This window comes from Pseudophryne corroboree, chromosome 1 (assembly GCF_028390025.1).
Source record: "Pseudophryne corroboree isolate aPseCor3 chromosome 1, aPseCor3.hap2, whole genome shotgun sequence".
NCBI classification, from domain to species: Eukaryota; Metazoa; Chordata; class Amphibia; order Anura; family Myobatrachidae; genus Pseudophryne; species Pseudophryne corroboree.
The window spans coordinates 683,894,056-683,906,531 of record NC_086444.1 but is presented as its reverse complement, the minus strand read 5'-3'; the positions used below and the strand labels follow the sequence as shown (position 1 = coordinate 683,906,531).

Here is a 12,476-nt window from a genome sequence, read left to right as displayed (position 1 = left end):
CTTCATCATCCAGCCTTGTCCGCAGTGTTCGTTTCGAGAGTCCTAAACTGGGAAGCAGATTTTCTCAGTCGACGCGCCATTCAGGAAAGCGAATGGGCTCTACATCTGGAGGTCTTCCATACTCTAGTAGACAAGTGGGGGTTGCCAGAGAGAGATCTCATGGCGTCCCGTCAAAACAACAAAGTTTTCGCATACAGGTCAAGAACAAAGGATCCCAGAGCGATCTTTGTGGATGCCCTGTCGATAAGATGGGACTTTCATCTGGCTTATGTGTTTCCTCCAATCACCCTATTACCCATGGTGGTGAGAAAGATAAAGCAAGGAAAGGGTGCCATGATACTAATAGCTCCGGCTTAGCCCAGAAGGCATTGGTACACAGATCTGCAGAGAATGTCAATGGATGCTCCACTCCTGCTCCCTCAATGTCCAGATCTACTGATGCAGGGGTCCTTATCACAGACATCTGGATCGACTGCTTTTGACGGCGTGGCTCTTGAAACCTCTATCCTGAAGTCAAGAGGATTCTCACAACAGGTCATTCAAACAATGTTTAGAGCAAGGAAACCTTCCTCAGCTCGCATTTATCACCGAATATGGCAAACCTATATTCATTGGTGCAGTGAATAGAAAATGGACCCGAAGTCTTTCAGAGTTTCCAGTGTTTTAGCATTCCTTCAGGAAGGAATGGATAAAGGTTTGAAGGTGGCTTCCTTGAGAGTGCAAGTGTCAGCATTGACTATGGTTCCAAAAGAAAATTGTCAACTTACAGGATGTGCGTACTTTTTTCCAGGGAATGTAGCGCATTCAACCTCCTTTTGTTCCTTTTACAGTGCCTTGGGACTTAAATTTAGTCCTAAAGGCCCTTCAAGTTGCCCCATTTGAACCACTTAATAAAGTGTATCTTAAATGGTTGACAGCTGAAGTTCTCTTTCTACTAGCCATGGCGTCAGCTAGAAGAGTCAGATTTAGGGACATTGTCATGTTTTCCCCATTTCTGATTATTTTTTTTTATCCAGATAAAGCAGTTCTCAGAACTAGATCTGGGTATCTTCCTAAGGTGGTGTCTAAATTCCACCTTAATGAAGAAATTGTAGTCCCGACTGTCCAAGTACCGGGCCTTTCTGCGGGAAATGCATCGCTGGACGTGGTCCATGCCTTAAGGATCTACGTGGATCATTCCAGTGCCATCCGAAAGACAGATTCTCTCATCGTTCTCTATGGATTTCACAACAGAGGATGGCCTGCTGAAAAGCAGACACTGGCAAGGTGGCTTTGGATGACGATTTCAGAAGCATATTCTCAAGCTGATCTCAGTGTTCCGGCTAATGTCTCTGCTCACTCTACTCATAAGGTAGGTCCATCATGGGCAGCACAACATGGTGCTTCAGCAGAACAGATATGTAAGGCAGCCACATGGTCTTCCATTAACACATTCATTAGACCTTATGCCATGGATACCTTTGCCTATCATGACGCTGAATTCGGGAGAAGGATTCTCCTGTCCAATCAGGAGCGTCCCCACCACTAAATTGCTTTGGGAAATCCCAATGTTATCCTGTGGACCCTGCCGGAGAAATATACGTTATGGTAAGAACTTACCGTTGATAGCGGTATTTCTCCTAAGTCCACAGGTTCCACAGGGATCCCACCCTGACGCACCTGATTTGAGGATCCTTGTACTCACTCACCCTTCCGTACAAGAAGGAAGAGGTTAGTATGTGTTTTCTTCTCTATTTATGATGCTCCTGCCTTGAGCTTTGGGAATACAACTGATTTGCCTGAGCCAGGAGGCGGGGATATATGAATGGGCCCGTTGCATGCTGGGAGGCTGAAAAGCTTTGACCAATTGGTGCAAATCCGCTGTCACTTCATCATATCCCAGTGTCATCCTGTGGAACCTGTGGACTTAGGAGAAATACCGTTATCAACGGTAAGTTCTTACCATAACGTATATATTCTGGTTAGGTAGTTGTGGATTTTAAAAGACCACAAATATCCAGAATCTGTCTCTCTCTAATGCTGCTTTCCTTTAGCTGGTTTGCAGTCTTGTGTCCAGATAATTAAATTAATGGACAAAATCAGTTTTCTAGCAAGTATTTTAGCATCTTAGAAATGTTTGGTTATGTTTTATTAATCTTATTATTATCATAATTTTTTTTTTTTTTTTTTTTTAGGATGCATCCTGGTTTTCAGTTTATGGTGCAACTCCTTTAACTTGTGATACATTTTGGGTTGTTCTCTAAAGAACCCTCCAGAATCTACTATAATTCTATTCTTGTGGCTTATTAAATGTAATAGTACCATAAGAAAACATTCCTTATTCAGTATATCTGATGACACACGGAGACTAGTGTAATACTAACCATGTGTTGACTGACTTTGTCCAAAAGTGCTCTCACCCAGTTATTTTGTTCAATGTTAAAATCTAAATTGTGTGTATGTAAAAATTGTGTATACTTTTTTTATGAATGCATGCAGTATAAAATATTCTGCTATTTATTTTGTTTTAAATTCTCTTTATGCTTTTGTAGGGTGGAAAAGAATACCTAATGAGAGCACACTTTGGTCTCCCCAGTGTTGAGGCAGAAGATAAAGAGGGGAAACCACCTATCAGTGTGAAGTTTGAGATCCCCTACTTTACCACCTCTGGAATCCAGGTACATATGGACACATGCCAATGTGTAATAACACATTCAAATTATGATACAGGTTGAGTGTCCCATATCCAAAATATAGAATATTCTGAAATACATATTTATTTTTATTTTTTTTAGCATGACTGAGATAGGGAAACCTTTGCTTTTTGATTGTTCAATAAAATAAAAAATATTGTATGAAATTACTATCAGGCTGTGTTTATGACACATAAATGCTCTTTGTGTTTAGACTTTGGTCCCATCCCCAAGATCTCTCATTATGGTATGCAAATAATTCCAAAGTACGGAAAATCTGATATCCAAAATACTACTTCTGGTCCCAGGCATTTTGAATATGGGAGACTCGACGTGTAGTGCTGTGTTTTGTGTTTTTTTTTTACTTTTCCCAGTACAACGATATATTTATATTTAAAAAAATAAACCTTTTTACATTTTCTGTGCAGGTCCGTTACTTGAAAATAATTGAGAAGAGTGGTTACCAGGCTTTGCCATGGGTGCGGTATATAACCCAGAATGGAGGTAAATTAGTCTGTGAAGAGGACGCCGCAATATACTTTAGAAACAGATGTGTTCAAGGAGATTCTCCACATAAATACGTATTTGATGATATTTAAAGGCCACTAATATAATTTCAGATTAATCCAGTATAAATATGCTATATATTTCTGTGATTCTGTCCCTGAGAATAAAATATTTTGTAATAACTGCCAATGTAAAGCGTGGGAACAAGTGCCACATTACTGACCATAACAAGCTGGTGTGCAACGATATGACCGAGGGGAGCAGGATTCATCCTGCAGTACATGAGGAAAAAATAATTAAAAAGAAAATCCTGGCACCAACAGACATGGGGAACCCTTGTTTGATAGAGCAGTGTCCCCTCTTCCCTTAGAGAGGTTATTATCTGATGAACAGTAACAGCATAAACTATAGAAAACATAATGAGTCCATGTATGGTGGAGATCTTGTTCATACTGGTTTATTTCAATTTAAGTATGACCTCGTTTGAAAGAAGGGAGTTGCTAGGATTCTGAACAAGTACAAAATCTTACATCTGGGCCATGAGTAAAAATTTCCCCTACGTGACTTATGAGTTTTCAACATAGGTTAACAAGTTACACTATAGCTCTTTCTCATTGGTTTTCATTAAAAAAATAACACCGGCCCTTAATTTGGAATTGGAGTTGATTCCTTTACAAAACTGCAGTGGACTTGGCTGGTCTGGTATGTGACCTCTACACTTTGTGATATTGTGGTGGGTATAATGGAGGAAAAGAAAAAAATTGCTCTAAAACATAAGTTAAGCACTTTGATATTACATCCTTTTTTTTTTTTTTAACGAAAATCTTCCCTGTGAAGTTTGAAAAAAGAAGAAAAAAAAAGATTATGTTAAATCTTTTACAAATGTCCCATACATGACAATGGAATTGCCCATTTGCTCCAAGATGCAAACTACATGCTGGATAGATAAATTATAGATAAACATTGGATTAATTATGACCCCCTTGTTTTATTTGCTATGCAGAAAGGAACACCGCAATATTTCTGTATAAGTGCAGTTGGTGACATTGAAAGCATTGTGCCAGAGGGCCTTTATTTAGCAGTCCCCATTTCCCTAGCTTTCCCTGTACTGTTGGCTGGTGGTTTTCCCATTGGCTATCACTGCTCCTCTTACAGAGACTGTAGTTACAGAGCATGGTAGTGGATACAGGGAAGGAAACTGTAGCCTCTTTCAGGCTCCTTACATGATAATTGTAAGGAGCAGCCCACAGTTGTAGATGTCGCTTTGTGTCTATTTCTGCTGCGGGGTACACTGGCTCCACAAGGATTAACATCGGGGTGTAGAGTAGGATCTTGATCCGAGGCACCAACAGGCTCAAAGCTTTGACCTTCTTCCCAAGATGCATAGCGCCGCCTCCTATATCACCCCGCCTCCGTGCACAGGAGCTCAGTTTGTAAGTTGGTGCCTTGCAGTAAGCAGGCACTTAACAGGAGGCTGCCCTAAGCAGCCTTTTCAGAGCTTCGTTTTACAGACTGAAAACAGAAAAATGTAAAGAAGACTTCCAGGGCTGCTGCAGGCACAATCTAATAGACTTTCCTGCGTGCAGCTCCATCACCCCCAGCGGCGCTGTATACTCCCGCGCCGCGGTTGCCGGGTCACTACAGCGGAGGCGCCGGCTTCTTCCATCCTAACGTGAGTCACACACTCACACCGCCGTCTCCCGGATCGCAGGGCGCATACAGACCAGGGGGAGGTAAGGGGCTTCTGTGCCGCACTTTACAGCGATCCAGCGCTGCGGGCCGCGCGCGCTGGCGTGGACACGGATTATTGGGCTGATGTTCCACTAGCCACCAGGGTTTATATTATGGGCACAGGTCAAGGGGAATGTTGTACCAAGTTCCCCCCACTTTATCTTTACTGCCCACACACCCAGTGGGGATGCCAGCAGGGGGAGCAGGTCGGACCTGAGGCCCCTCCCCCCAGCCCCAGGGCGCCATTGCAGCAATGTTCCTGCCCTGGAGCTGCTTCCCTCTCCCTCATTCCCGATCAGCAACCATTATAAACAGAGCCTTGCTGTTTCTTGGGATAGCTGGGGCAAATCCACCTCTGTGGTACCGCCTGCCTGCCAGTGCTGTGCTTCCTACAGGACACTTGAATATTCTACCTGTCACTGGGACTGTGTTGAGAGAGTGCATACATTCAGGGTTGTGTGGTACAAACGCCCTGTGATATACATCCAGTGTTTACTGTGTTTGTTATATCTATAGTTATCACATATAGCCATACTGCGTATTTGTATTGCTAGTCCAGTGCAGTTTATGGTACATAATTTCTGCCTGGTACGCTTGTGACCAATATGTGTGTGTGCATGTAGCTGCTGCGTGGTTGCCTTATTGCAGGGTATTTCACTCAGCGTGCTATTCCTATATTGCTATACCCGAGGGGACCAAGTGTTTCAGGTTTTCTCTGCAAATAATATAGGATTGTTTCACAAGATATACTAACGGGGTATTTTTACGTGTGATTTACAGTCACCATATAATCTATATCTCTTGAACTCACGGTATGTGCTACCTTAGGTACGCTTTACTGAAGATTTCTTGATAGGTATAGTTCTGCTACACTTTGTACCTGGTTGCCAAATATTGTGCACATAGTTATGTCTGCTACACGTGGCAACGACGCTGGGGCTTCTCCCACACTGCGTGGTAGTGAGGCCGCAGACGTGTTGGAGGAAAATATGGCAGCTGAGAGTTCTGGTTCAGGGGGTTCCTTACCCTCTAGTGGGTCGGTAGCACCTGGGGCATCACAGGGCTCACCTTGGGCTACGTTCTCCACGCTGTTAAACACGCATGTGACTAAATTGGCACCCCCTGTGGGACCACCAGTTTATGGTCCCTGCTATTAATGTGCCATGGGCAGATCAAATCTCCACTCAGTTACAGCATTTGAACCGGTCACTGACTACATCTAAGTGTCACTCTCACCCGTCTAAGGCTATACTCTAAATAGGCCATTACCTCCTCCCAATCTGCTGCTATCCCAGACACTTCCTCTGAGGAGGATGGTACATATACTGATCCCACAGACGCACTGACATAGATGTTCCTGATGGGGAAGGGAAATCATTGGTGGATGTCCCGGATTTGATTGAAGCATTTATGCTCATTCCTCAGGTGTCTGATGTCCCTGAGCCTGAGGCTGTCTCTAAAAAAAAGCCGGATAGGTTTAAACGTACGAAGATGGTTAAACAAGTTTTACCTCATTCTCAACTCCTGGCTGACATACGTCAGGACTCGTGGGATAATCCGGGAACGTAATCCACACCGTTGGCTCGCTATCCTCTCTGCGGAGCTATGTAAAAAATTGGGGAAACTCCTCCCCCTGTAGAATCTCATGTGGCACATATGGTAGTTTCCTCTGCTCTGCCAGTAACTACCGTCACCTCTCTGAAGGAACTGACAGACGTGTGGAGGGTTGTGTGGAAGTGATTTTCACCCTACCGGGGGCTGTGCATAGGCCAACCATTGCAGCAACTTGGGCTGCTGAAGCTGTTGAGGCGTGGGCTCAGAAGGTAGAGGCGGAGCAGCCTTCCGACGCATCTGAGCATGCTCGACAATGTCTCTCGTATATTACCACGGCTTCTCTGGACCTTAAGACTCCGATGACGGGGTGCTGGCGGCCAAGCTACTATGACGTCCGTCTTGGCCAGACGTATCCTTTGGTTGAGATCCTGGTCGGTGGATATGGATTCCAAGAAAACCCTGGAGGTGCTTCTTTTCAAGGAAGACATTCTCTTTGGAGAAGACCTCAATAAGATTGTGGCTGATCTGGCTACTGCTAAAACAGCTTGCCTACCTAATACGGCTCCTTCTGCACAGAAGGCTAAAAGTACTTTCCCTCGGCCCTTTCGTCCTCCAGAAAGAGCAAAAGGTCAGGCGTACCCAAAGCAAACTCGTGCTTCCAGACCTGCCAAGCCCAGACCGAAGCGTGCCTGGGCCACCCGTCGGCTAGCTTCCAAAACGGACAAGCCTGCCGCATGACAGGGCGGGCCTCCCTCTGGGGGATCCCAGGGTGGGGCCGACTTCTAGGTTTTGCCCAGGAATGGTTGCTGACAACTTCAGATACCTGGGTGAGGGAAGTTGTCGCTCGAGGTTACGCCATGCCCTTCCAGAATCGTCACCCACATCGATTTTGCCTGACAGATGTGCCTCTGGATCCGGCAAAAGCAAACACTTTGCACTCGGTGGTACATTCCCTCCTGACCACAGGAGTGGTAGTACAGGTGCCTCTGGCTTAGAGAGGCAATGGGTACTATTCACCGCTGTTCCTAGTCCCAAAACCGAACGGGTCTTTGCGGCCCATTCTCAATCTGAAGTCCTTGAACAAGCATATGCGGATTTCATAGTTTCATATGGAAACACTGCGCTCTATTGTTCTGGCCATGGGAGCCTGGGTACTATATGGTATCCCTGGACATAAAGGATGCCTAACTACATATTCCTGTTGCGTTATCTCATCGGCAGTACCTGAGGTTTGCGTTGGGCAACCTTCATTACCAATTTCAGGCATTACCCTTTGGTGAAAGCTGGCGTAGCATTTGTCAAACCAAAGTTATGGCGGTTATGACGGCTTCACTCCGCCATCAAGGGGTCAGGATCCTACCGTACTTGGACGATTTGTTGATCCTGGCAAATTCCCCAGAACTTCTCCTGTGTCATCTCGTTCTGACGGTCCAGTGCATGAAAGCCCACGGGTGGCTGATCAACTGGAAGAAATCCTCCCTGGTTCCTGCTCGGAGCATGTTTCATCTGGGAGTGTTATTGAACACTCGCAACCAACGGTTGTTCCTGTCTCAGGAGAAAGTCCTGAAGCTTCAGTACAGGATTCGATGCTTCCTATATCGTCCGCAAGTGTCGATATATTCGGCAATGCAAGTGCTGGGTCTCATGGTGTCGGCTTTCGACATGGTGGAGTATGCTCAATTCCACTCTCGCCATCTACAGAAGTTAATTCTGACAAAGTGGGACGGCCTGCCTCACCGGGTACGTTCTCACATGATCTCATTGTCTCCGGAGGTCCACCTGTCACTGAGCTGGTGGCTTCATGACCAACAAATGAGCAGGGGTCGGCCCCTCTGGATATCTGACTGGGTCCTTCTGACAACGGATGCCAGTCTGAGAGGTTGGGGCGCGGTGTTGGAACAACACTCTCTTCAGGGTCGGTGGACCAAAGAGGAGTCTCTGCTCCCGATCAATATTCTGGAACTGCGGGCAGTGTTCAACACGTTGACAATGGACCAGCATCTAATACAGAACAGACCTATTCAAGTACAGTCGGACAACGCCACCACGATGGCGTACATAAATCATCAAGGCCGCATTCGAAGCCGCATGGCAATGAGGGAAGTATCACGAATTCTTCAGTGGGCGGAGCGCCATCTGCCGGCCATATCCGCAGTGTTCATTCCAGGCGTCCTGAACTGGGAAGCGGACTATCTCAGTCGTCAGGGCGTACACGCAGGAGAGTAGAGCCTCCATCCGGAGGTGTTTCAACTTCTCGTGGACACGTGGGTCCTTCCAGATGTGGATCTGATGGCGTCTTGACACAATCACAAGGTTCCGATCTTCGGAGCAAGGACAAGGGATCCACAAGCTGCGTTCGTGGACGCACTGGCAATTCCATGGAACTTTCAGCTACCGTACGTGTTCCCTCCTGTGTCACTCCTGCCCAGAGTAATACGGAAGTTAAAGCAAGAAGGAGGAAACCTGCTTCTGGTTGCTCCAGCGTGGCCCAGACGGCACTGGTTCTCCGATCTCCTGGGTCTCTCGTGGGATCGTCCCCTTCTCCTTCCACAACGATCAGACCTCCTCATTCAGGGCCCTTGTGTTTACCAGGATTTGGCCCGTCTGGCTTTGCGGGCATGGCCCTTGAGGCTACCGTCCTGAGGGCCAAGGGTTTTTCTGAGGCGGTCGTTCAAACTATGTTTAAGGCCCGTAAGCCAGCTTCTGCTCGGATCTACCATAGGGTCTGGAATGCTTACTTTACTTGGTGTACGTCTCACAATCATGACGTTTTCAAGTTTAGTACGGCCAAACTATTGGCCTTTCTACAACAGGGCCTAGACTTAGGCTTGCGTCTGGCCTCCCTCAAGGTTCACATCTCTGCCTTGTTGGTTTGGTTTCAGAGAAAAATTGCTACCCTACCTGATATCCATACATTCACTCAGGGTGTGTTGCGGATTCAGCCTCCTTATGTGCCGCCTGTGGCCCCTTGGGACTTGTCGGTGGTTTTGGAGGCCTTGCAAGTGTCTCTGTTTGAGCCTCTTGCCTCTGCTGACCTTAAGTGGCTTTCCCTTAAGGTCTTATTCTTGCTGGCTATTGCTTCAGCTAGAAGGGTATCGGACCTGGGTGTCTTATCCTGTAAGTCTCCCTATATGATTTTTCACCGTGACCAGGCAGTTCTTAGAACGCGGCCGGGTTATTTACCTAAGGTGGTGTCTTCCTTCCACCTTAACCAGGAGATTGTGGTTCCGGCCTTTAATTCTCCTGATTTGTCTACCAAAGAGCGGTCTTTGGATGTGGTACGGACTCTCCGTATCTACGTGTAGAGAACTTCCTCCATTAGGAAATCTGATTCTCTTTTTGTGTTTAGTTTTCACAAACGTGGCTGGCCTGCTTCCAAGCAGACCCTGGCCAGATGGATTAGAATGGTGATTGCACATGCTTATGTACAGGCTGGTCATCCAGCTCCTGCTACTATTAAGGCCCGTTCTATTCTGTCAGTTTGACCTTCTTGGGTGGCCCACCGTGGTGCGACCCTTAAACAATTGTGCAAGGCGGCAACGTGGTCCTCAGGGAACACATATATAAGGTTCTATGCCTTCGATACCGCCGTTTCCCAGGATGTTTCCTTTGGACGCCGGGTTCTTGTGCCCGCTAGAGTGCGTCCCCTCCCATAAGGAACTGCTTTAGGACATCCCCGATGTTAATCCTTGTGGAGCCCAGTGTACCCCGCAGCAGAAAACTAGATTTATGGTAAGAACTTACCGTTGTTAAATCTCTGTGAGGTGCACTGGGCTCCACAAGGCGCCCACCCTGACGCACTTAGCTTCTTTGGGTTGGTGTGGCATAGCCGCTGACACCCTCTCCCGTGGTGAGTGTGTGGTGTAATTTGCTACGAGCGACTGTCGTCTCTGGTACCTGCTACTGCATTGGGCTGGTTAACGAAACTGAGCTCCTGTGCATGGAGGTGGGGTGATATAGGAGGCGGCGCTATGCATCTTGGGAAGAAGGTCAAAGCTTTGAGCCTGTTGGTGCCTCGGATCAAGATCCTACTCTACACCCCGATGTTAATCCTTGTGGAGCCCAGTGTACCTCGCAGAAAGAGATTTAACAACGGTAACTTCTTACCATGAATCTCATTTTCTGTTATCATTGTAGGTATGAAGCAGTTACTGGTCATTGGGTAGGGAGATGAGACTATAGGGGGAATCATTCAGCCACAATTACTTACCGCTGGCGAATTGATCCCTGGGGCTATTCAATCAGCCCTGAAGGAAGACAGTACTCTGCACTTCAAATACAACTGGGTCTGCAATTGCGCCCGGTTGTATTTTAGTAACTCCCGTGAAGCCTCTTGGGGTAAGCTACATGGCAGGTAAGGGGGAGGGTGAGACCAATTCTTTTGTCCCCTTGTGTTAACATCCGATAACAGGTTAATTTATTGGTCAAGGGGAAAAAAGGTCTTTAATTGAACAGCTCCATGCATTAAATCTCAAGGCTACCACCTTTTTTTTTCACCCCAGTTAAATTAACAGGGCTAATTGGATTCCCTCCTATATATAATCACAAGTTGGATGCTACAAAGCTGCATTGCTGGAGTTGTTTTTCTATGAAAATATACAATATATATAGAATCTCATATCCATATCCAAAAAATTCCAAATTTTAAATGTTTGAGCGCAACTATGATAGTGACATATTTGCTTTCTAATGGTTTAATGTACACAAACTTTGTTTCTCTTACGTCCTAGAGGATACGGGGGTCCACATTAGTACCATGGGGTATAGATGGGCACTTTAAGAAATCAATAGTGTGGGCTGGCTCCTCCCTCTATCCCCATCCTACCAGACTCTGTTTAGAGGAGCCGGTCACGCTTTGGAGAGCTCCTGAAGAGTTTTATACATTTATTTTCAGTCAGGGCTGTTCAGGCAACAGCCTGACTGCTTCTTGGGACTTAGGGGAGAAAACGGCCCAACTTCCTTAGAGTTAATGGTCCCTTTTCTCTGCTGACAGTACACTGAGCTCCTGAGGGAGTAATTTGCAAGCCACACCATGGTGCAGCGTACCCTCCCGCAGCACGCCGCCACCCCCTAACAGCCTGAAGACAGTAGAGTGGTGAGTACGGCGCCGGCGTCCCGGTTAGCGGGGCGCCGGCGGAATTGGCTGCATTAGGGTAAGAGCACAGCTCTGATACAGGCTGCGCTCTGGGGAGGCTCGCACGCTGCGGCGGGGCACGTTATGAGGGGCGCGCTGGGCCTCCTATTGTACCCACACTGGCGCACATCCTAACAGGGGTTCAGTCTCCTAGTTGGGCAGAATTATACCTCAGGGCCAGTATAAAAATGCGGGAAGCCGTGCGCCATTACAGGGGGCGGAGCTTAACTCAGAGCGGATCACACAGCTCTCCAGCGCCATTTTCCCCTGCAGCTCGATCAGGCAACACTCACAGGGAAGCGCAGCTCCTCCACCAGGACTCCAGTCTCCTCAGCGGTACCAGGGTGTCTTAGTGTGGGGGGGAAGCAGTGTTGGGACTGTAAGCACTCCTCAGGTGATTGATTCTTGCGACCCAGCTTAATTTCTCCTTCGTCCTAGAGGATGCTGGGGACTCCAAAAGGACCATGGGGTATAGACGGGATCCGCAGGAGACATGGGCACTTTAAGACTTTAATGGGCGTGAACTGGCTCCTCCCTCTATGCCCCTCCTCCAGAATTCAGATTCTGTGCCCAGAGGAGACTGGCTGCACACTTGGGGAGCTCTACAGAGTTTCTCTAGAAAATACTTTTGTTAGGTTTCTTATTTTCAGGGAGCATTGCTGGCAACAGGCTCCCTGCTCGTGGGACTGAGGGGAGAGAAGCAGACCTACTTCTGTGAGTTCAAAGGCTTTGCTTCTTAGGCTACTGGACACCATTAGCTCCAGAGGGTTTGATCACTTGGTGCGCCTAGCTGTTCGTTTCCGGAGCAGCGCCGCCGTCCCCCTCACAGAGCCTGAAGAGAGAAGCCGGGTGAGTAAAGAAGCAAGAAGACTTCAAAG

The 12,476-nt window shown here is 47.0% G+C and overlaps 1 protein-coding gene across 2 annotated transcripts in view; it reads left to right on the top strand.

Moving 5' to 3' along the window:
* Positions 1 to 12,476, top strand: part of AP1M1 (adaptor related protein complex 1 subunit mu 1) — a 328,968-nt gene that overhangs the window by 297,313 nt on the left and 19,179 nt on the right. For both annotated transcript variants that reach the window (XM_063914754.1, XM_063914755.1), the window contains exons 10-11: positions 2,532 to 2,657; positions 3,101 to 3,176. In XM_063914754.1, coding sequence (XP_063770824.1) covers positions 2,532 to 2,657; positions 3,101 to 3,176 — 202 coding nt within the window. The remainder of the gene's footprint in view (positions 1 to 2,531; positions 2,658 to 3,100; positions 3,177 to 12,476) is intronic.